The 26,600-nt window shown below is 33.5% G+C and overlaps 1 protein-coding gene across 1 annotated transcript in view; it reads right to left on the reverse strand.

Moving 5' to 3' along the window:
* The window catches only part of LOC115877914 (larval cuticle protein A2B-like), a 51,788-nt gene that overhangs the window by 13,332 nt on the left and 11,856 nt on the right, over positions 1-26,600 (reverse strand). Inside the window, exons 2-3 of the mRNA XM_030894263.1 lie at positions 17,206-17,307; positions 16,986-17,140 (exon numbers count right to left, since the gene is read on the reverse strand). Of these exons, the coding sequence (XP_030750123.1) occupies positions 16,986-17,140; positions 17,206-17,307 (257 nt within the window). The remainder of the gene's footprint in view (positions 1-16,985; positions 17,141-17,205; positions 17,308-26,600) is intronic.

Below are 26,600 nucleotides of genomic sequence, written 5' to 3' on the forward strand. Positions count from 1 at the left end.
TTTAAGTGAATTTTTCTATTCCATTACTCAAAATTAGGGGTTATAACTCGAAAATGAGCTTATTCAATCGCTATTGATTAAATAGAGATCATATTTGAGTAAAATGATGACTAAAACTCAAAAAATTCACTCCCTGAGAAATATGTGTTCACTCAAGGTGATTTTTTACAGTGTAAGTTAACTCTTTACATTTTCGCATAATATTATGGTTTATTTGAAGTTGTAATTGTTCACAACGACAATTTGACTCGAAATACCAAGTGTGAAGTACCAAATTATTCGTAAAACAATGTTTTTTTCACCCTTGTTCCATATGAAAAAATTGAGATATGATTATATTATATGTTTATATATAATATAGATATGATTATATTTATGTTTTTTATATTATATGTTATATGTCTTTTAATCGACCAGTATAAAACACAAAAAACATTAGACGATCTATTTTCAAAAAACAATAGACAATCCAGTTAAGTACCGGGTGGCCAACTAAGAATGGACGCCGCCGCCGGCTGTATCTCAGAAAAGAGAAATCGCTGGAATTTATTTTCAAGTTCGAAAAATGCCCGCTAGGGGGCGTTTTTCTAATAGCCAATCAGACAACAGGATTTTTCTCAAATATATGCAGGTGAACAGGTATTTTAAATATTACTGTTGTAATCATCGAGAAATTTGTAATTTTTTTGATATAGAGTATTTTGCTCTATCTCATAAAATAAAGTGGCGGGGGAAGGTTAAACTTGCTTTTATTAAAATAAGGATAACTAATTTTTTTTTAAGAAAACGCCCGAAATTCGGATGCATAAAAACTGAACTTGAACGTTTTAATATTTTGACGTAACCAATTTACCTTTTTTTGTTTCCTAGCCTACTACGATAATTTTTAGACCATATAATCCTAAGCGGCAGCCTAACATGATTTGTTCTCTTAATATCTCCGGTTAGAGAGAAGATAGAAAGTTGCGGTTTGCGCTGATATTTTGGAAATTTTGTGCTCTCTTTAACTGTGCAAAAAGAAATCTTCTTCTTCTTATCACGCCTTCTCCTGCCGAAGGTTGGCGATCCAAATGGCAATTGTGGCTCTGGAAACTGCAGCCCGGAAGATTTCCGCAGACGAGCGTTCAAACCATCTCCTCAAATCTTTTAGCCATGAGTTCTGGCGTCTTCCTACTGAACTTTTCCCTTGCACTTTGCCCTCTATTATGAGGCGCAGTATTTCGTATCTACCACCTCTCATCACATGACCCAGGTATTGCATTTTTCTTTCCTTGATGGTGTTCAGTATCTCTTTTTGTTTCTGCATGCGCTGGAGTACTTCATTGTTGCTGATCCTTTGTACCCATGAGATTCGCAGCATCCGTCTGTATATATACATTTCGAAGGCTTCTATTCTCTTCTCGGTCTGTGAATCCAGTGTCCAGCTCTCACATCCATAGAGTAACACAGAGAAGACGTAGCATCTGGCCATTCGAGTTCTGAGATACGCACTGAGGTCTCTTCTTGTAAAAAATGATTTCATTCAAAAAGAAATATAGCCTCCTATTTAATTTTTTTACGCAAAAGTGCAATATCTGTTATGATGTCAAACAGCGCCCTCTAGCTACCACGAAAAAAATTGTGGAAACAAAATTTATACTGGAGATCATTAAGAAAGAAAAGCTTTTTTAAACGAGCCCTAGTTTGTTTAAATCGCGTAATTTAAATCAGAGTTATCCTTATTTTAATAAAAGCAAGTTTAACCTTCCCCCACCACTTCATTTTATAAGATAGAGCAAAATACTCTATATCAAAAAAATTACAAATTTCTCGATGATTACAACAGTAATATTTAAAATACCTGTTCACCTGCATATTTTTGAGAAAAATCCTGTTTTCTGATTGGCTATTAGAGAAACGCCCCCTAGCGGTCATTTTTCGAACTTGAAAATAATTTCCAGCGATTTCTCTTGGTCGATTTACTTATTAGAATTTTTTTCCCAAAGTTATACGATCAGTAGTTACTGAGATACAGCCGGCGTCCATTCTTAGTTGGCCACCTGGTACACATCATCTAAAATAAATATCTAATATAGTTTTGATTTCAAGACAGGTTCTTGTATTTTTTATAATTTTTTTAACAAAGGCTGAAAAGTATATGTTTTTTATTTATTTATTAATATCTCTGAAACTATCGAAATATATTTACTCATATCTTAGGATTATGTAATGTGATCTGAAAGGAAACCAAAAATGCAATAATATACAGGTTGTTTCATTTAAAAAATCATCTCAAACCACTTACACATTTTTTAGCCACTCTAAAGAAGCTAAAATATTTTCCTGTAATATATCCTACTACATGTTTTAGGTTTGCACTTAAACAAAATTCTCAAGTTTTTTTTATTCTAGGAGCTACAGATGCCGGGATATTATACCCAAACAAGAGATTGTAATCTCTTACACTTTTTTACATTTGTTCTTGTTGTCTTTTAATTACATAAAATATTTAATTTTTCATTACATTAGATGGAAATTTTATTATAAAAAAAATGTTTTTCTTTGTTTAACAAAAATTTTCAAAACACCATCTGCCCTTTCAGTATTTGTCTTTCTTTTCAGTAGGGTTTTTGCTGTTTGCTGAGAGTTCTGTGTACAAAAAGGTCTTAACAACTTAAAAAAGATTAAGCTTATACCGTTTATTGAGATTACACAGCCAAACAAAAGATAAAAATCTGTATTATTTTTTTCCTTTCCTTTCTGTAAATACAATGCAAATTTTGTTTACAATATTTTGGTACTTTATTGTTTGTAGGCTGTAAATCTTCTAATTATTTTTAATAATAAAAATAGCCTTTTTGTTCTCTTTAATTTTTTTTCAATGCTGTTTTCATATTTATGGACAACTCTAGTGATTGTCCACTCAATATAATTTCTTATTTATCAGAGTCCAACAACAGTGCATCAGGCATCTGTAGTAATAAAAAAATCCTGAAAACTTTGTTTAAGTGTAAACCATAGATTTAGGAAGAACAGATATCACATGCATTTTAACCCGATCAGACATTTGGAGGTTGACTACGTACTGTAAAAACCAACTGAGATAGAGAACGCGACATTGCCACATATCAAATTTGCGCCTATCTACTTAGTTTGATTTGCAGAAAAGGTGACGTTAAAACCTTCACCGGATATCAATAAATCATGCGTAATAATATGTTATTAACCAGAGGATATATGCGTTACTATTAAAGGACATGTTTAGTGTTTAATGAGCTGAAACGTCTAGAACTATTGGCAACGTCGCTGCTAGTCTTCCAGAATGAAATGAGCCGTCCGTCCCATCACCCCTCGCGACGGCCTATGGCCTGTTATAGCGTACTACGTTTAGCTTACGGTGTGTTTGAAGTCGGAATAAAGTCCGAAGTGAACTTTTCAGTGCCCAAGCAGCATTTGGACGTCGGGACAACGTTGTGTCACGCGACCAAACGGTGGGGCGCAACGTCGGCACAACCTCGTGCCAACCCTAGTCTGCACTAGTTTGGAGAATAATTTTTGGGTCGAAACGACGTTGGATGCCGACGTTGGCTAGCAGCCTAATTTAGTACAAACTGCAACGTTGTTTAAAATCCTAATTCACAGAAATACAAAACTATAATAATATGGCGTCTAAGTAGCGTTTTATCCTAAATTGGGATAATTATAGTAAAAATATTATTTTTATGATTTAGTTAGAGACATATGCCAGGTGGCAGTAAAGGAAAACAAAAACAAAAATATTTACAGTACGTTTGTCCGTTCTGTAGCTCCGGGGTATCTGTGAGAGGGGAAACGATATTTTCTCGATGTTTTTCGCAAAAATTAGACGACGCGTCCCATCAATAAAAATTCGACAAATTTGCAAGTAGCCAATAAAGTGAGTGGGCGGAGCGATTTGCGGTGACGCACTCGTAAAATCGACGTATAAAATGTGTTGCTGTTTATTTAAATGTTTTTTGCCCGCATTCCTTTCATAGACACAGATCCAGCAGATGTACTGTAAGTGTGGAGGATGTTTGAAGATCATAATTATTGAAACACTTTAACCGACCCTGTAACTCGTTACCCAAGGCAAAAAAGTTAAACGCAAACAACTTTATTGATAAATGTATTGTTTCTACTTTGAAAAATACTAAAAGGCCTTAAAATTAAAGAAGTTTTAAAAAATTTCTTGATTTTTTTTTTATTAAAATGAGAATAATTTATTCGCAGTCGAAAAAATTGTTTCCGCTTGTTGTTTAGGGTCAAATATTTCAAGTTAGTGTATTCAAAAAGCAAGAATTGCTATTTTAGGAACGAAACATTTTCTTATTCAACAACATGGCGGCTTTCACTTTGTTGTTTTGGAGATTAAGATAAAGTAGTTCGAGTAGTCGCATACTGGACTAATAAAGTCGCAGTTCAGGCTTAACAGGTAGTATACTAGTCGCAAGATTGCTTAATTTAGTCATCCTAGAGTCTAGCTTGTGCCGCCCTCTATATTCTAAATAAACGAGGGAGTGTATAAAGTATCGGTAATATGTCGATGTATATTTAAATTTAGTTTTATATGTACCTTTTTTATGTCCCATTTTAATTAAATTTTTGGTAAGTTTTTTTTATAAAAAGAAAAACAGCACTGAACTGTCTGACTGAACAGAACAATGAAGTGAAAATTTAAGATTTAAGGTTATGGTTCAATACAGTTGCAAAAAGGTAGTGGCTCGACGTCCTACCAACGTAAGAATAAGGAAATCTAAACAACGTTGGAATTAGTAAAACAGCCGACGTTTGCATAACGTTGGAATAGGTCCTGAAAGTGAGGTCGGAAAACTCTTTATTGCCCAACATTGTAACTACGTTGTCCGAATCACCTAAAGATCACTTAAGCAAAAAAGGTTACAAGACAACGTTTATTCGACGTCGCAGAAGCTTTGTTGTAGTACTAGTTCAACGTCGGCACAACCTCACAACAACGTTTACATTTATTTTAATACCCAAGGTACGGAGCTAACTATTTTTTGTAACTAATCCAACGTTGTGTTTAGTAAACATGTGGTCGCAAGTCGTGAAAATGCTACTTAGGTGTTTTTCAGTAGTTTTTGTTTTTGCTTAACGTACTTTGGAATCTGCGAATTTTCAATATGGTACGATAGTGTCAAGTGTGTGGAAAAATAAGCTCAAATTACCCGAATTTGTCTTTTACAGGTAGGTATTGTTTTGACGTTTTATATTTCCGCCGTAATTGTACATAGGCGTCCCACAAGGGAGCCTCTCACAATTAAAATAATTTCTAATTATATTTGTTGAATTTTGATCTATTAAAACAAGAACGTAGTAGCCGGTAATTGAATTATAATAATTCGTCTCAATTACTACCTAACTGTTGTAGATCATAACAAATTTGAATATAAACGTTGCACTTGAAACTTTATTATAAGCCAGAAAGTAACATTTTTTTCTTAAAATTGCGTCATATTTTGGTCATTATAGGTACTATATTCTAAAGGAATTTTGATCAACAAATAAACAAACGTGTTTACCCGACCTTTTTTACATTTTATTGCTTTATTATATCTGCCCCTTCGGCCTTGTTTAGACAATTTTTTACCACCGTACAAATACATCTTCCTAGAGTTATTTGTAGGGTGTGTTTAACTTTTTTTTAAAATGGGACGAACTGTAAATAATTCTTAGGTTACTAGTTTAATACATACCTATATACAGAGTGACCCAGGTCTCCAAAAAAGCTTTTTACCTATTACGTTTTTGGTTTGTGATTTTTATTCCAATTTTTTACATAAGACAATGACCCCCACCATTGTAACGCACATTTTCAAAATATTTTTGTCAACATACAGGATGATTCAAACCGCAATATATACGCTTAATAAAGTTCATGAAGATTGGAACATTTAACTAAAATTTGATTATCTGATGAAGCTACCTTTAAAAGTAATGGATTTGTAAATAAACGTAATAGGTATTCATTAATATGCGACAGAAATATCATACTGTAGCACACATATTTTATACTTTTAATGATAAATGCCTTCTATTGAGAGACTAAAAGGCAATTGCCTCGTATCAGAGCCATCATAATACAAGAAGAAGACCGTAAGTCAAATCTTGTCTTATATTAAAAAAAAAACACACAATTTTCTCATTAAATATTGATTTTAGGTATAGGAAGTTATTAATAATACAAAATTAAACAACTATTACACAGTACTTCACAGGAAGCTATCGATTGCGAACTAACTAAATCGTTACTAATTACTAATTTTGAAAAGTAATTTTTAAGATAAAAAAGGTAAAACTAAAACCTAAACTATCATTTGAGATTAAACGGGAAGTTCTAAATAATGTTACCTATTCTAAACAAGAAAAATTTATTTATAAGTTTTATAACCTTCCTAATTAAATTTGGACGAAAAGAATATTTCTGTTTGCTGTAGGTAATTTTCTCAGGGAAAATACGTAAATAAAAATGACTTTTTAAGTCAAAAAAAGTCAAAAGGACAAGTTATTCCAAAAAAAGACTGACTTTTTCAAAAAAGGACAAGTGGCAACCCTAGGTATTTCTGGAATGGTAATTTAATGGCAAATCTACAACTTTAGTTTTTTTTTTAATGTCTAAAATGTGCTTTACCATTGCCTCCATATTCTGAAAAAAAATTGAAAGAAAAGTCACCAACCACAAACCTAATATAGTTTGTTTCGGAAGCCTGAGTCACCCTGTAAATATTAAAAAGTAACTGAATGTTTAAATTGAAAATCGACGTTGGAGCGATTTTCGAAAACTACTAACGTTTCAACATAAGTATATGTGGGATATTAATTATATTATTATATTAGACCTTATAACAAAACTCCTCTGACGAAAAAGTGTTAATATAGTATATTAATATGGAGTAAAAATTTTACTAATTACTTTACTTTTACTTTACTAATTAAATTCGTTCCAAAAAACGATACGCCACTGGCCATTAGAACAATCCAAATGCGCCTAGCTGCCGGGGTCGGAAATTTTAGACTTCTCTGTCTCTTCTGTCCTTGTTTGACACATTGGAATGTTTGATACACTACCAACGAGTATTTATGAATGAGATGTTCGGTTTATCTTTATAATGTCTTTGGTGTAAACCCAAAGTATGTATTAGGATGTATTTTTGGAAAAATAATTTTACTTCTAAAGTGTGAGTGGATGGGGATGATTTTTTTAAATAGAACACCTAGTATATTATGCATTTTTGGCTTCCTTCTAATAACTTTACATAGTCCTAAAATATTATTAAATTTGTTTTTATAATTTCGCAGATATTTATAAATAAGTAAAATAGAAATCAGCCTTTAAAAAAAATGAAAAATACCAGAAATGTTCTCAAATCAAAAATTTACTAGGTATTTACTATAGATGCCTGTACTTACTTTGATACAAATATCGTAATTTTAAATCATACAGGGTGTTCAAATGTTTTTTTTTCATATTTCATTTGGTTATGTCAGGGATGATATTCTCTAAACATCCATCTAGAAATCAGTAACTAATTAGTTTAATAACTAGCTAATCACAAACATGTTGTTCTCTGCGTATGCGGAATTGTCGAACATCGCCAGAACTTGGATTAAAATAAATCCCGTCGGCACATTCGCAATTAACAACCATTGATTCTCTCCGCTTAGTTTTATGAATAATTCATAATTTTTGGACTCAAATAAATCAAATATTTCGGTATAATAGGCTGATAAATTTTAAACAAAATAATTTTGCATTATAAATTCTTATTTGTATTCAGACTGAATGGGCCACTGCGTTTCATTTTTTTTTATTTATTTTATTTATATTTATAGTCAATTTGTGTATATTATTTTTGTTTGGGTAAAAAATGGAATAACAATAATAACGGTCAAATGTAGCATTAATTCTTAGAATGGTTAATGAAGAATTAAATTAAATCCTCTGATGATTTATAATTATTTCAACCATCAATGTCAATTTGACATTTAAAGAAGTAAATGGGCAAAAAGTAAAAAAATACCGAGGGTGCTATTTAAAAATCAAAAGTTGTAGTCATTTCCGGTGAAACAGGAAGTGACCAAAAACAATTGAATACATCAATCAATCCCAATTTATGTCATATGCTAACATACCAAATCTGGTTTTTTTATCTGAGAAAATAAAAAAGTTATAGGGGTGAGCCACTTTTGAGACGCACCCGGTATAATAAAAAATATACTAACGAGAATTAAAATGACAGACATAACTGGCACTGTCAGGGATCCTACCATTTGACAGACTATAATCCGTTTATCCGTCAAATAATTATCTAGTGCTCATAAATTTAGTTAAATATGACAACAACAGTCGAATCAATTGATCCCAATCATTCTGTCAATTAGTCATCTGTGTCATAAGGTTGACAAAAAACTTCACTTCGTTGTTACGACGTTAGCTAGTGTAAAATAAAAAAATTGGTCAAGTGCCTAAGTACCATTCATTATCTATACAACATTAGACACTATATTATTATAAACTTTTTTTCCGATTTAGCTGAAATTTTGAATGCGCGTATAAGTAATTTAAAAAAAAATGAAGAAACACAATGCTAAAAATTGAATTAATCAATAACAAATATGTAAAAAGTAAAAATAAAAATTTGTAAAAATATGTAAAAATTAAAAAAAAACGATTAAAAAAAGTTGCCTTGACTAGGATTCGAACCTGCCTTACTCTTACTACGGCTCCAACGTAACGCTTTAACCCACGCGGCCACCGAGGACTTCCAAAGATTCTATGTAAAATTCTTACTTAAAAGATAATGCATATTGAAAGTACTTTTTTATTTATAAATATTTATTTAATTCTGTTTTTAGTATTTGTTCTTATAGCGGCAACATAGATACATTATCTGTAAAAATTTCAACTGTCTAGCTATAACGGTTCATAAAGGTGCGTATTCATTATCCGAACGAACGAACGAACGAATGTTCGCTAGTGGTATGGACGGGGACCGCACGAGAAGACCGGACGCGAAAGCCTTTGATGTACCGACTCGAAACGGATGGTCGAGCGAACGAACGAAAGAACGGCCGCATGCGTTCGGTCCCCGTCTAAATATACCGCACTTTCATTCGTTCGTTCGTTCGTTCGTTCGTTCGTTCTTTCGTTCGTTCGTTCGTTCGGATAATGAATACGCACCTTAAGATAGACCTTTGTGACAGACGGACGGACGGACGAACGGACAGCGAAGTCTTAGTAATAGGGTTTCCGTTTTTACCCTTTGGGTACGGAACCCTAAAAACAACTTTTTAAAATACAGGTCGAGCTAATAAGAGCGTGTTCAAACCTCTAGTAATTAATTAAAAATAAATGTATTAAATGATAACATAACATTTTCTTAATTCTCTCAGTACTAATAGTTTCTAATTTCGCGTGTAATCTTCGAGTCGAATGCTAAAATTCCCATTACTTCGGCAAGTTCTCTGTGCCGGATATCGATTATTAAATTTGCTAAATACACCGCACAAGACCGAGATACTTGGGCAAAGCGCGCGATCTAATGCTCTCAAGGTTCATTAAATGAAAAGCTGGATTTCACTTCTAATTAATAACTACCTCCTATCCCGTATTATTGCTTCCTCTCTACGATTTTTCTTTATATACGTTTTTTCTTTGTTAGAGATATTTTCAAAAGTAAATTTTTAGTATCTGTTTGTTTAAACATAATAAACAGTTATGGAATAAATAAAATAATAGTTAATTGACATGATAAAAGATATATCGTCTAGAGAAAAATAAATTGTGTGTGCACTATGTGTGCATATTTGAAGTGAAACTTCTTACTTCCATCTGTCTGTCTGTCCGTCTGCCCGTCTGCCCGTCTGTCTGTTTGAGGACTCCATTCGGATATCTCTATCCGTGTGTCGAGTTTGGTTCCAATCGCCCCATAATTAAAAGAAATCCTGATGATTTCGACCATTTAGAGGCATCGGCTCGAAACTTCGAGGGCGTCGTCTTGTAGCCCGTCCTCAATTAAGCCGAAATCGACACATATTTTTCTTCAATATCAAATCGTTAGTTCCACTGTGAAAAAGATGTAAACGAAACGTTGTATTGGTTGTATCCAACCAGTGGCGGCTCGTGACCCTTGTGACTGGGTAGGCGACAAAATTTTAGTTGCGTCTATTTACCGCCCCCCCCCCCTAATTTACATAATACCCTAACCCAGTTTGTAAATATATGTTATCTCTGGGTTAAAACATAGCTCGACTATTTAGTACAAAACTGAAGCAAAAATAACAGCATTCAACTTAATGATATAGGTAATGATTGACATAATATATACAAGTATATGTTTTTTTATCTATTACTATGGAGTACATCATATAGAATTTTATTTTATTTATATTTATTTACGTAAACTTAAAAATTCCTAGTATTGAGAGAAAGAATAATTATGTTTTATATATTAAATTGATGAGTCTTTTAATAAAGAAAAGTTATTTATTATTATATCAGTAAAATCATCGGATTGTTGAAGAGCTGTGAAAAGATCATTTTAGATTGAAAGTAAGGCCAAGTGACGATAAACGTTTATTTTTCATGGAATCTCTACTATAAATTTGAATGCATTTCAACATGAAAAATGTCTCTCAACCCAAGTACTTGTAAATGGAGTAGTAACAAACAAAAGAAACAATATGAAAGCCTTTGGAAATAATAATATTTCCAGGATTATTTTTATAATTTTTTATAATCAAAATTATCATATCTATTATTAATACCTGCATGCAATTTATTCATTAATTTACGTTGGTCAATAACATTTTTTGTTTGTTAAATCACTATTTAATGCGTTGGAAATGTATCAATATAACAAGTTTGTTAAATCAGATGTTAAATGCGTTGGAAATTTTTTATAGGATTCTATAAATTTCGGATCCGCAAGAGCAAAATAAAAATAATTGAGACATACGAGTACCTATCTGCAAACCTTATTTCTAAATGTATAACAATGTTATCTAATATTTCATAAAATAAAATTCGCAAATATATTTGACTTAGCCGCTTTTATTAACATGTCGAATTGAAATAGCACACTTTTATATCTGTAATATCTGTTGTATCGTCTTCTTGCACCGAATAAAATAACGCGCTGTTTTATTTCGGATTCTTTTATTTCAGTGGCGTGTTCTGAAATATAATTGGTTATATCATTTTGAATAGTATCGGACAAGCCCCAAAAATGTTTCCAATTTGCTTTAAACGTTTTTTGGAATTTTCATATAAAAGTTTTAAATGCTACGTATAATGAATCATATGAAATATCCCCTTAACGAAATGTGATATATCCCCTTATGAAATATCGGGAATATCCCCTTAACTTCTAAGCCTACCGAGCCTCCACGACTTCATGCGAAGGCGACCGGAGATTTCGCCTAAGCCCCGCCTTAATACGATACAACTCCGACTTACGTCGCGTCGCTACTGCACGATGAGTTAGACAGAGACAGAAGTCTGCTGTACGTCGTGCATCGACTCTGATAGTAGGCGATGCAGAAATCGCCGAACAAAGGCACTCCAAAGGTCAAAATTATTTTGTTTTCTAAGGGTACGAACATAGTGGAGGCAGGTTTCTGCTTTCCGGCAACCAGCGCCGTCTCTGGGGACCTATTCCTGACCACTCGCATCTTCAAATATCGCTCGCATCTCGCATCTCCTAAAAAGCCATATAACAATACACAGATGCGTAACTTTGCGTATATGCATCACGTGTATTGTATATGGCTATTTCGGAGATGCGAGAAGGATTCGGAAGTAGATAATTAAGAGGAAATTTACCTGATTAACTAACCTAACCTAACCAAACCATATGCAAACGCCGCGCCCGCCTCGCCGGGGCCGCACATAGATGTATTTGGTCTATAAACCTGGCCAAAAGTGATATTTTTTATTTTCATTTTTTATCTTAACTGAATACAAATCTATAAATACTAAATGTAAGCACGTTTATTAGTTATTAGCTTTTTTAAGTCGTAAGTTGACTATCAAATAAATAATATATTTCAGTTAAAAGTATGAATTATCTTGAGTGTATTCTGAATATTTCTAAGATTATAAAAATAGTGGAATTGTTTGTAGTGCTTTTTTTGCAAATTGTTCATAATAACTGTCATGATGGATACAGAGCCAGCTTTGTTTGTTGGCTCTGTTCTGTTTTATGCCATATTTTTATTTTGAAACGTTTCCTTCTATTCTATTTTTTTATAATGTTTTATATTTAAAAAATCAGTGGCATTTTTATAAGGTGTAAGACTATTCGGCAATATTCCGCATGGAAATTAGTATCCGTTCAATGCTTAAAGTCTCCAGCATTGGAATATGCACAAAAATCTTGCCAATATTTGCCACTGCCAAAAAAAACATTGATTTAAATAGATTCTTAAAGGAAATAGTCTTTACCCTATTAACACCCATCCTCGCTCAAATATCGTCTATAATATACAAATTACTTTCTTGTTCTAGCATCCTCATCCAATTGCTTGGTTTTGCACAGAATGGCCCTATTTGATCGGTGGAAAGGGTTTCAGAGTAGAGGAAAAAATATTGTGTAGGAAAAACAAAATGGGGTTCCATATTAGCAACCTCTCCTCTAATTAATAATTAATATTACTAGCAAAAAAGCAAAAAAATCATAAAACATAATTTTGGCCAATTTTTAGTTCTTAATACCCCCTGTGCGCCGTCGGCGCGTGCAAAAGCAGAAATAAATAAATTTTCGTTCCGGTAAAAGCGAGAACGCCGATGAACGCTGGTTGACGGTGCCTGCCTGCTTTCACTGTGAACTAGCCGATTTGATAACACTCTTTAATTTTTCAAGGTTATAAGCGCGAGGCGGCGCGGCGCGGCGCTACTATGTAACCATATACAGGGTATCCCAGAAATAAGTGCAAGTATTTTAACTTAACTGGTAGTATAGTTCAACCCCAGAAACACGCCTATGAGGTTTTTTTCTAAATATTTTTTTTTAAAATTCGGAATTTTTTGAAAATATTTTTGGAATTTTTTTGCAATTTTTTTTAGTTTTTATTTAAAAAAAATAATTTCTTGATAATATGTCAACATAGGTAGTATATTAAATTTACAAGAAAGAAAATCCAGAAAAGATCCAGTGGTTCTCAAACAAATCTCGAAGTATTGGAAAGGATGTATAAGGACCAAGAACTATTGACTACAATAAAACGACGGAAAGCAGCATATTTTCGTCATATTTTTCGAAATAACAAATATAGTTTCCTACAGTTGATCGTTGAGGGAAAGATTGAAGGACGACGAGGCATCGGGCGTAAACGGTTTTCCTGGTTGCGGAATTTGCGCCAGTGGTTTAATATAGGAGAGGCCAGTGCAATTATCCGTTTGGCTCAAGACAAGGAGGAATTCCAATTGATGGTCGCCAACCTCCGATGAGGAGAAGGCACATGAAGAAGAAGGTTCTCAAAATTTTAGCAAAAAATATTTTTTTTTTGGAAATTTTCAAAGCAAAATAACTCCCTTATTTTGGACTTATTTGAAAAATGATAAAGAGAAAATATGTTTCTTTTATCGAGATTTACCACCCTTTAAAATAGTTGCACTTATTTCTGGGATACCCTGTTTATAACAATACACGTGATGCGTATACGCAAAGTTGCGAACGAAGTCAAGAATAGGTGCCCAGATTGGCGCTGACTACCAGTAAGCGGCAAACCTGCTTGCACTGTGTTCGCACACTAACGTAGCGGCACAGTCAGCATACGCCAGCGGTAGTGAATATTTTAATATACAAGACCACAAATATTAAAATAATATTGATTATTAAAACACACTTCCGTGTATTAACAGTATTTTTATGTATTGGCAACATTAATAATAAATAATGTAATGTAATAAACCGCTTAAATTCTGCCAAAATCTTAGGGTAGGCCTTAGGGTACCTTGCCTACCCTGACGAGCCGCCACTGTATCCAACTTTGCAGGGTGGGACCGTTTGCACCGTCGCTCACATAACCTAACTTTTGACGTTTCTTACGTCAAAACTAACTGTCACAGTGACACGTGTCGTACAGGGTCAAGTTGGCCTTGGTCCAATCTATCGACATACCAAATTTCATTTAAATCCGACGATTTTTTGATTTGATTCATTGATGATGGAGTTTCGTAATGCACGAAACGTGTCAACATTTCATGAAAACATCTACATTCCGAGTTTCAACCCTCTAAGTTCATAGGGTCCCAGTTACGACGCTTCAAGATCGTTACCACTTTTCTTCTCGCGTCTCGTGTGTCACGGCCTTCAATTTTTACTCCCATCGCGCGCAACGAAGTTTCACTTCAATAAACAGAACAGTACATAATATTATCAGGTGTATCTTAGATCATATATTTTCTATATGATCTACGCATACTCTATTGTCTGAAAACATAATATACTGTCTGTTTGCAGCAGGTAAAAGGCCATACTATTACGTGATATACTGATGCTTCCAAAACCAAAGCATAGACAGGGATAGGAGTATTTTGGCGGAAAACTAAATACTCCAAACCCATCCCAGCATCCTTAGGCAGAAATCTACGCTATCGAAAGATGCGCACAACTTATTTTAGATAGGAACTATCGGAAACAAGAAATGGCCTTCTTATCTGATAGTCAAGCAGCATTAAAGCGATCAATTCGATGGTGATCAAAGAATGCCTAGAGAAGCTCAACAAATCAGACATAAAATGTCCTCCTTGTTTGGGTGCCAGCTTACCAATGGATAGAAAGAAATGAACAATCAAACAATCTGGCTGGAAAGGAGCGAACATTCCACTAACTGGACTAGAACGGTTCTGCTTTCCAAGCGGAAACCAGCTTAAAGGTTGATTCTCACTATACCATCCGTTTCCATTCCATATCCGTTCCGTATTTTTTATTGTATTGACGCTATACGTAACCTTCCGTTCGCTATCAGTTCCATACTTTTTATTGTACAATTTATATCATTACGAAAGTTTTATTTTAAAAATTTGTATCTTTTGAAAAAGGTGATAGTTTTAATTAAGAGGTGAAATAATAAATAAATATCAGCAAAATGTTAACAGAGCTGGTATAAATGTAAGAATTTGATAACGCTGTTTCCGATACGCTTCAGTCCGTCCGCCAAAAATATGTATGGAAGGAAAGAATATGGAACGGAGGGGAAACAGAAATTTTGTGTGCATTGTTCTATTCATTTACATGATATAATATTTTACGTAAACGGAAGGGAGCTGCATACGGAAGGTATAGTGAGGATCAACCTTAAAGCGGAACTGAAAAACCTGGATGTGTGATTTCCATCCGTTAGCTGGAACGGGAATCCTCCAAAGGTCTCTTACCACCGAGAAGTAAGAACAATCTTCGGATTGTCACAGGGTTTCTCACAGGACACTCTCTCCTCAACGAACATCTCAGTAGATTGAAACTGAGAAACAACAGCGAATGCAGATTCTGTGGGGAAAATGGGGAAACACCAGAACACCTTATCACTGAGTGCGCCGAGACGACAACAGTTCGTGCCATATATTTTGGTATGGCTGATGCCGAAGATGGAGAGCTGGCCTCTGTGGAGCCGTCGCAGATACTGGCTTTTGTCAAAGCCCTGAGACTGTATGATGAGTTATAACCTGTTATAACTCAAGAAAGGGTAACACCCAATAGATCTGTAAGGTCGCGGTGATTAACAACCCCTCTCCCATATAACATACAGTCTACAATGACATTGTTTAAGTTCGTACGAAAAATATAGGCCACTGAACAGATTGCCTTGTCTCAGTATATTAATTTTAAGCCCTTTGTTCTTGTAAGGCGCCTGGTATAGTAGTGAGTTTACAAGTTGGCCGTACGAAACTCGACAAATTTAAGTTATTTATTGATGTTAGATCAAGTAGAACAAAGTGCATCAAGAGCCGGAGGGTATCGGGAAGCAGTCTTGCGCGTAAACTTTCCATCAGTGCGCGCCATGGAAATCTTCATTTAACCGTGAATGTTTCGATAGCCAGAGAACTTTCCGCCAGTTTAAACTTGTTTTTTTTTCGTCTGGATAATGTATCGAGTAAATATACAGCGCTTTGGTTAGACGTTTCTGAAGAACAGTTAATTTTTACGTAAAGGCACTTGCTCTATCTATCTTTTTTTAATACTCTTTGAAAATTTTTATAAAGATCGTTAAAAATACGTCGATGTGGTTATAAAATCTTCAAAAAAGAATTATATTAAGTCTATGATTAAATAAACAAACGGTTTATTTACATTTTTCTGGTATATCATTGGGTCTAAACAAATCAAAGTTATCTTTTTTATGTGATATCATTTAAACTTTTAGTTTCGTAATCGAGGGCGCGATTTTTAAATAATTTATTGTTGCCAACCACCTTGAACATATTTCGGCGCCGGGCTGACTAACTGGAATTTAAATTTCATGCTGGGGATTCAGGTGGTAGCTCGGTAAAAAATTCAAGTTGCCGCATTTATTTATCTATTTTCTGACATTGTCATTCGTTTTGACACTTTAGTTTTGTATTGCGAGATTTTGGTTTAAATAAATAGTGTTGTGATATTTTAAGCTTAAAAATGTTTACTAGCAGACCTTGCAGTCGAATATTGTTCTTTTTAGAATCTCTTTTAGTGCAAAGTGTACAAGATTATAGCTTAATAGCCGTAAAAAACTCATCGCAACATTAATAGAATATTTTGAACGGGAAACGTGGTAGTAATGGCCCTTTATGTCCCTTAAGGAGGTGATTTTTTTTTGGCGTAAATAATAACTGTTTATATATTTATAATGAATTTATTTTTGTTTCCTAAAATATTTTGATTAAAAGAAAATATGTAAGAGTTGACAACGCTGTGCTGGTCAAGCTTAATCACGTGACTAAAAATTTATTTGGTGTGAACTGTATATGTCTACGGATATTAGTATCTTACCTGTAGTGACCTCTTACAGAATCACCATTTCTGGTCTCAACCTGTGTTTTGGTATCACCGCTGTGTGTATCATGAACGGTGTACGAATATCCGTAAATTGGATGGTGATCGAATGGTTCTGAGTGAGTTTGTACGAACGGTACCGAGGCTATTACCTGAAAAAGATGAAGTTGATGCGTTTTTTTTTATTTTCTTCAAGAAGAGTATGATTTGAACTTACTGGTTGGACTATGTGACCTACACCCATTCCTGAATATCCACCATAATGGAAGGTGATTCCCGCAGCGCTTGCCATAATGATGGACAGTACCAGGACGGCTTCCTGAAATTAAAATTGTCATGTAAATCAGTATTAATACAGTATTAAATTCAGTATTAAAAATTGAATAGAAATATTGAAAATAAGTAATCGAATTGATACTAAATAATACTGTCCGTCTCTCAAAGCAACAACAGTTTTTTTATGACTATTCTATTGACTTGGTAATTCTCTTCCTCAACCCGGATTCATCCGCTCCGGGATATAGGTCTCTCCTATCCCTTTCCATGTCTCCCTGTTTTGTGCTGTAAACCCAACGTTTCTGTGGACGTCCCACACTTCTTTTAATTTGTCTAAGCCTCCACACTGTTATTCTATGCGCCCATCTGTCTTTATCCAGCCTAGCAACATGGCCAGCCCATTGCCATTTCATTTTAGCCACTTCCTGAATTATATCGGTAACTCTTGTTTGCCTCCTGATGTTTTCATTACGAATTTTGTCTCGCAGACAGACCCCTAGCATACATCGTTCCATAGATAGCTCTTTGAGTTGTTAAGAGTTTATTTGCAAATGATTTTGTTAGACTGGTCGTTTCCAGTCCGTATGTTTGCATAGACAAAATACAGGTGTTATATACTTTTCCCTTCAAATTGGTAGGGATCGTATTGTTTTTCAGGATATGTCCCAGTTTACCGAAGGCTATCAATGCTAATCGTATACGCCTTGTAATTTCTGCGTGTTGGTTTTCTTTTCCAAGTCTAATATTGTGGCCTAAATATATACATCCTCTTACATTCGATCTTATTATTTTGTATATATATGTTATATGGCACTTGAGAACGCAGTATTTTTGTTTTATTAAAGTTTATGTTTAGGCCTATCTGCAGCTGATAGATGTAATTCATTTAACATTTCATCTATTTCTGTGATGTTGTTACCTATTCGAACTATATCATCTGCAAATCTGAGGTGGTTTAGTTTGATACCATCTACGCTAATGCCCTTGGTGTCCCATTCCAACTTTTTGAATACCCCTTCTAGTGTTAGAGTAAACGTTTAGGTGACATGGTCTCCCTGTTTCACACCTTTCTCCAATACTATTCTGTTGGTCGTAGCTGTTGCATCTAATCTAAGATGCATTGTTGCTTCCTGCTAAATATTTTTAATGATTTGAGTATATCTTAAGTCTATTCTTGCATTTTGTAGAGCTACTCGAATTGACCATATTTCAACGGTGTCGAAAGCCTTTTGAAAGTCAACGAATGCTAAATGTATAGGTACATTGTACTTTGTACATTTTTCTATAAGGGTACGGACTGTATAGAGATGAACTATCGTGCTATATCCCTTTCTAAATCCTGCTTGTTCGACTGGTTGGTAAAAATCTAATTTTGAAGTTATAACCTGTTAATTAGCTATAATAGTTAATAGTTATAACCTAATCTAATTTTGAAGTTATAACCCATTTGATTAGTTATAACTTCTGTAAATAGTTTATATAAATGTGATAGAAGAGATATAGGTCTATAATTTTCGATGTTTGTGTTGTCACCTTTTTTGAAGAGTAGTATTACCTCAGATTTACACCATTTAATTGGAATTTAACCGGCATGTAAGCGTTTATTCAGCAGTACACTTATTGCTTCTCGTACAGTCTCTTCTCCTAGCTGTAACATCTCTGTACTGACTTGGTCTTCTCCTGGTAATCTTAGTAATCTTGGTAATTACTAAATAGTAAATATTCAAGCTGATTTTAGCTAATATACTTCAAACATAGTATAAGGAAACCTTCAAACCTGCTCATGAGTAAATCAGCCAAAATTGTAAACAATATTATAATATTATTGTAAACAAACATAATTGTAAATAATATTATTATAGATTACTCATTCTCATGGCCGTACCACAGAAGAAGTAAGTCATACCTTCCCGCTGTTCAAAAATCCATACTAATAATATAAAATCCTTAAGTGACTGATTCACTGATTAATTACGATCCTGCTCAAACCACTCAACGTCAGAAGCTCAATTTTGGGATACAGGTTAATTCTAGGCTGTAGAGTTTCGATAAGAAGGGATTTTTCGAAATTCCAGTTCCAAGGGGGTGAAACCACCCCTCAAATATTGCAATATTTTTTATTTAAAAAACGGTCAAGTGTCCGAAAAAACGCTTAAACACGTATATTTTATTTTGTTTTTTTACATATTTTAAGATTTTTTTGAAAATGTATACAGGGTGTTTCGAAAAATCTGGTCATTGATTAATCACGATCCTGCTTAAAGCGCTTGACGTAAAAAGCTGACTTTTGCAAAACAGATTGACTTTAGCGTGTAGAGGTTCGATAAGAAGGGATTTTTCGAAACTCGAATTCTAAAGGGGTGAAACCACCCCTCAAATATTAGAATATTTTTTATTTAAAAACCGGACAGTTTTTCGGAAAAACTCTTAAACACGTATATTTTATTTTGTTGTTTTATATATATATCGACGGCGTCACGACAAAAGGGCGTAAGCGCCATTGGTCATTTTTTTCAGGAGACGAAAAAAACGTCTAAAATCTATATTTTTTATTTTTTGTGAATTATTTTTTGCTACAGTATTATAGATTATATGGCACATTTTTCAAGAATTTTTTGCTTATAAAATATTAAACTGTTAATTAGTTATTTTAATATTTGGCGCTTACGCCTTTCTTTCTAGGCTCGATTGGCGTTTACGTCTTTTTGAAAGGCGTTTAAGACTTTTGTGTCTTATTATTCTAGTCATTTTTTGTCGTTTAGGTGCACTTACGCCTTTTGAGTTTTACAAATAAAATTAAAAATGTCGCTTGGATTTTTTAAATTTTTTAAGAAAACACAGTACAAAATACTCAAACTGATACTTTCAATATTTTCAAACTCATTAGGCTTGAAATAATAACTGGAAAATTAAATTTAACTAATATTCTGAGCAAAACACGGGTGAACTTGATCCGTATTCCTCGTTGGTGGCAAAAGGTGGTGCTTCTAACATGAATAATTCTGACTCCAACAGCGCATCATGCTGCAATGCTTCTGCCAGAAGATCATTATCTATGATATTGCTCTCAACCTCAACCTCTTGATTTCCACATTTTAATGCCAAATCTCTGATTTTCTTCCCGCGGGAAGTCATTATCACACTGTGGAGGAAAAATATAAAAAGGCTTAAGCGACATCAAAAACCAAATTTCAACAATTATTACAATCAAGAAAAAGTCCTTTGACTTGTAGCAAAGGTTTTTTTGAAAATTAATATTGTATACAATTTAGATATTTGACAATTTTTTGAAATCTGTTGAACGGTAGTTTTGTTAAAAGCAAAAAAATATGCCATTACGATCACATAGGCGGATGGCGCTTAGGCAAACCAAATAAATTAACACGAAAAGGCGTAACCGACAATAACAAATAAATGTTGGTGTTTACTATTTGAATTAGATTGAAGCACAAAAAACAATCTAGGCTACCAAATATGAATAAGACCTATCTTATTAATAAGTTTTTCTACGTACCTTTGAATGGAAAATGGTATTTTTTTATCCCAGGCTTAAGCGACCTTCCAACACGTGTGAATGGCGGTTACTGATTTTCGCGTCGAGTCTGGTTTGAAGGTGTATTGGCGGTTAGAAACTAAAACTGTCTTTTTTCTCACGTTATGAATTTTTGCTGGTTAAGCCGTTTCATAGATAGGTGCGCATTTATTAGTATTACATTTTGGAACCATAATCTCATTTTCGTTATTTTGGCGCTTACGCCCTTTTGTCGTGACGCCGTCGATATATATATATATATATATATATATATATATATATATATATATATATATATATATATATATATATATATATATATATATATATATATATATATATATATATTTTATATATTTTAAGATTTTTTCAAAATTTATACAGGGTGTTTCATAAATTATGACCTTTGAGTAATCACGATCTAATCACGATTATATATATATATATATATATATATATATATATATATATATATATATATATATATATATATATATATATATATATATATATATATATATATATATATATATATTTATATATTTTAAGATTTTTTCAAAATTTATACAGGGTGTTTCATAAATTATGACCTTTGAGTAATCACGATTCTGCTTAAACTGCTTGCCTTTAAAGCTGATTTTGGGCAAACGGATTGACTGTAGGGTGTAGAGATTCGATAAGGAGGGGTCTCTCGAATCTCAAATTCCAAGAGGGTGAAAACGCCCCTCCAATATTACAATATTTGTTATTTAAAAAACGGTCAGTCTTTCGGGAAAACGCTTGGACACGCATAATTTATTTTATTTTTTTACATATTTTGAAATTTAAAAAAAAAACATACAGGGTGTTCCAAAAAGTTGGGTAATTGATTAACCACGATTCTGCTTAAACTGCTTGATGTAAGAAGCTTATTTTAGGCAAACGCATTTTTCGAAAGTCAAATTCCAACGAGATGAAACTACCCTTCAAATATTACCAAGTTACATAATAATATCGCCATATTGTTTTTTCGCATGCTGACATAAAAACGTGAGAAAATTTTATCCAGTTTGTCTGTTAATGGAAATTCTTGCTTTGCTTTATCATCGCCATTACAAATGATTAATTCGACGCGAACGAAGTCGCGGGTACACGCTAGTGTTTTTTATAAAATTGAAAACAATTATTCGATAATAACTAATTAAAACCTAATTTCTGGAAATATTTCATCAGGTATATTATTTACTTATTTACTTTACCAATCAAAATCCCTCTTCTTCTACTCGATCTCTGCCTTAGAAAATCAGGAAAAGGCACTCGTCACGAATCTTTGCCCGCCGTTAATATATTGCCAATTCCTCGAAAATAAATCCAATTAGAGAGGCGCTTCTGGCTAGAATTTAGTGCCCTTTTTACGGCCCTACGCGCTCGTAAAATATTATTCCGGGGGGCCGCGGAGGCAGTGGGGGCTCCGGGGTTCGAGCGATCCGTCTTACAACATCCTTTATGTTTCTTTTAACAAGGTTAAAAACAAGAGCGCGAGGCGGTGGGAAAAAAGGGCGAGGGATGAAGATAAATCCGTCCTATTCGGTCCTTTTGCCGCTTTTGTATCAGAGATTTCTTTGGAGGACGTCGAACATGTTTTTCATGACTGTAATTGACTGGTTTCTTTTAATAATAACGATAATATAGTTGTATATGTTTTTTATTCATTATATGTATATTTCTTCTATATAGAAAGATGTGACTAATAAGTGATAATCATTTAAGTGATTATCGCTTGGTGGCCATATTGTAATTGTCATTTTTTGAAATATTAATTCAGAAGTCATTTCTGTCAGTTCCACAAAATATCCCGTCAATTCTTATTACAAAATGCAAAAAAAAATGTTTAAGATAAAAAGGATATATGTACTTTATTTCGTTGTATAATCTTTTGAATACAACTCGATGTTTCGGGATTACCTAACACTTCTGCCTGACACTCAATGCGATACGGGCAACACTACTCCTCCTTCAGAGTCGTAGTGTTGCCGGGTAACGCATTTCGTGTTAGGTAAAAGTATTATTCGGTAATCCCGAAATATATTGTGGCATTACATTCGACAATATGTTTTTATAGTAAAGCCTGTCCAACTAGAGTACAGTGACAATGATTGTCTGTCATTTTAATTCACAGACAAGTTGAATTTTCATACACAAGTCATTTGATGGATGTCGTATGTCAAAATCTTTCCTTTCTTGTTGGACAGACTTTAGACATGTATAAAATTGTGACTGAATAGACACGAATAAAATTAAGTAAAGAGTGGTGCAATAATAGAGGTCATCGTCTATAATTCAGAAAACTCTAATGATTTAATTGAATTTAATGAAAACAAATATACGTAAATTGGAATAAAAGTTCGAAAATTGTTTTTTTGTAATGTTACTGTCATTGGAAACTCATATTATTATTGTTTATTGGTAGTTACTCTAGCAGAGAGAAAATACATTCGAATAAATAACACAACACTGAAAATAATAGAAGAATATATATTATTTGGGACAACTAATACACAGCTCTGGATCTCTACTACCAGAAATCAACAGAAGAATTAAGTTAGCATGGAGTACTTATGGAATAAACTCAATCATATGCAAATCTAAAATGCCACTTTATTTAAAGAAGAAAACATTCTATATACGTATCGTATACTACCAGTCAAACCTATGCTATATCGTATACTTTTTTCAAACCTATGCATGCGAAACCTGGACACTTAAAACGGACATCATAAGGAAACTGCAGGTAGCACAACGCTCGATGGTACGAAATATGCTGGGAATAACGAAGAGAAACCGTTTAAGAATAGAGTGGATACGACAAAAGACCCAGGTAATAGATGTCATCGAACAACAAATGGACCACAAAAATTACAGCATGGTACTCACTAGGAATTAAGAGACCCAGAGGAAGACCGAACCTGAGATGGGACCATGCAATTAGGAAATTAGCAGGGATAACTTGGGCCCGCATAGCCAGCATTAGACAACAATGGGCCAAACTACAAAGAGAGTATGGTAGCGAGCCTACACTATAATTGAAAATGGTTGAATAAGCTGAAAATGATGATGGTGACTCTAGCAGAGATAGTTTTAACTTCAGAAGTTGTATCAGCTATTGTTGCTTTTAATTGAACATGATAGATATCAACTTCTGCACTTAAAAGCATCCCTGCTACAGTAACAGCCAGCAAACAATAATAATATGCCTTTCCAATGACAGTGACATTACAAAAACAATAACTCCTATATAATAGGTCTGTTAATGATGAGTTTTTAAAATACCAAAATTCATATATTCATACCAACTGTAAATCGTTACTGGCTTCTTCAAAAATTAATATATCCGTTAATAACATATAAAAATCAAGCTATTGAGATGAACCAAAAAATAAATTATCGAGAAAAAATGTACATTGATGACAAAGTGGTTTTAAAATACCTTAAATTTAGATTAGATTTTTATAAAGTGTTGTAATTTTTTGTCGAAAAAACATTTTGTTTTTCTTTGTACAATCGGCAGATGAGGACTTTCAATCAGTGCCGGACTTCGTTGCCGCCCCAGGCTAAAAAAAAATTGCCGCCCCTTAATATTTTTTTTAATTAAAAAAATTACAGATATTCGGATATAAAAAACATTTATTTGAATACAGGACCAACAACAGAATAGACCGACAGAACAGATCAACGCGCAGAACATAAAATAAATATTAAAATATTAATATAAAATGACAAACAAACGAACAACAAAACTATAAGGTTTGCTTATATGCCTATAAAGGTTTCCTACGTACTTTTTTGTTCGCAAAATTATCAATTACTTCAGCGTAATTGATAGGTTTTAAAAGGTCGGACTCAATATGTAAAACTACCAAATGATTTACACGTTGTTTCCATAGTGGACCGTAAATAAGTTTTAATACGTTTCAATGCAGAAAACGAGCGTTCAGCAGAACAGTGAGTAACAAAAGTACATGTGAAGATTCTTAATGCTATGAAAGTATTTGGAAACAGGTCTTGAGCGTTTTTTCATAAATTATTTTAAGAAGCTTGGGCATTGACTCATCTAAATAATTTGGATAACAGGTTATTAAATGTCTGGACTTATCGGTAATGTCGTCAATACTTAAAGTAGATAAATAACTAAAGAAACCAAATTTGGTTGAAAATTCCTACAGGAAAAGTAGGCACTTTCTTGTAGGAAATTTCAAGGATTAATTTATCAATAATAACATTAAATACATTTATCCTAAAATCGTCCCTAGCGTTAAATAGAGTTTTATTATCACTGGTTTCATCAAATTGTCCTTTCCGTTTCAGTTTTCTCTTTTTATCTGCCGCATATTCTTTCTCACCGAACAATTCTATGGCCCTTCTTTCATATTCCTCAAATGATTTATTAGTATTATCTAGATTTATAATTTCAGAAAAATATTTTTCCAATGAGCTATATAAATTTGCAGCAAGTTGTAGATTAATATCCACCATTTGAAGCTTATGTAATCGACTAAGGCTATTTTCGAAATATTTTATGAACAAATAAAAGTTAAAAAAAAGATAAATATTTTGGTATGCTCAAAATTTGCCGCCCCTAAAAATCTGCCGCCCCAGGCCCGCCTAGGACTAAGTCCGGCACTGCTTTCAATACTGTTCTTCATATAATTTAGCTAGATATTGCTTAAAAAAATCACAATTGACTTACTAAAACAAAATATATAAAATATAAGAAAACCCTCCCCCAATGAAATTTAAGAAAAACAAAACTTTTATAGCCTTCTGGTTTGTTGTTTTTTTTTTCATCTAAATTACAACTGGCATTATTTGGGATGAGGTGCTTTTAATAGCGTCAATTGCAACCGAATATATTTTTTCACCAATTTAAATTCGTGGAGAAAACAAACCAAAATTAACTAATCTTGTCTTCTAATATACCTAGTTTACCAAATTACTTCTTGAAGCTTTTTACAGTTGTTTATTTGTACACTGTTTACACCAACTAATAGAAGGCTCAAAAAAAGATTCAAAATTTCATTCATTAAAAAAAAACGAATGTACCGCTTTAAAAAATATCTCTCTCCAGTTGCTATTCGAGAGGATAAGATGTGACAACTATTTATGATAAAATAACTGCAAAATAAAATTTCCTGTCTACGCGCTCGGCGTTTACTACCCTTTAACCGTAAATAACGAGCGGGGAAAACTCGCGTACACACATACACCGAGAGAAAATAATAAAAAACGGGCTTTATTTAGGTCGCAGCCGTCGATAAAAATCGAAAAAGCGTCCGTCGCTCGGCTGCGGCGCGTCGCGACGAGTGATTTACGGCGTCCCGACGGCCGTCGTTGTCGATCCAGTTGATGAACAATAAAATTTACACCTTTTTCGCGAAAACTATTCGATTTTAAAGCGGGCGAGCGCGATTTTCTATGGAAATTTATCGCAGTTCCGATAGCGGAGGAGATAGACCTGTTTTTTCCTCACTTTGTCATTTGTAAAAAGAAAAAAAATTGTGTGTGCACTATGTGCGCATATTTGAAGGGAAACTTCTTACTAACAGCTTTTAAATTGAAGGATTTGAAGGATATACATTTTTTTATGAATGCTTTTTATAAATTTTAAAAAAAATTGAGTTAATATAAATCCGTATATTATTCTAGCTTCATAATTTTATAATAAATTTCTTTAAATTTTTTATTACAATACGATAATTCTATCACTCTGCCAGATAGCCTGGCAGTTGTGGCCATTAAAACACAATACTACTACATCTAGGTATATC

The sequence above is a fragment of the Sitophilus oryzae genome, unplaced genomic scaffold (assembly GCF_002938485.1).
Source record: "Sitophilus oryzae breed Bouriz unplaced genomic scaffold, Soryzae_2.0 scaffold_1499_pilon_pilon, whole genome shotgun sequence".
In the NCBI taxonomy this organism is placed as follows: Eukaryota; Metazoa; Arthropoda; class Insecta; order Coleoptera; family Curculionidae; genus Sitophilus; species Sitophilus oryzae.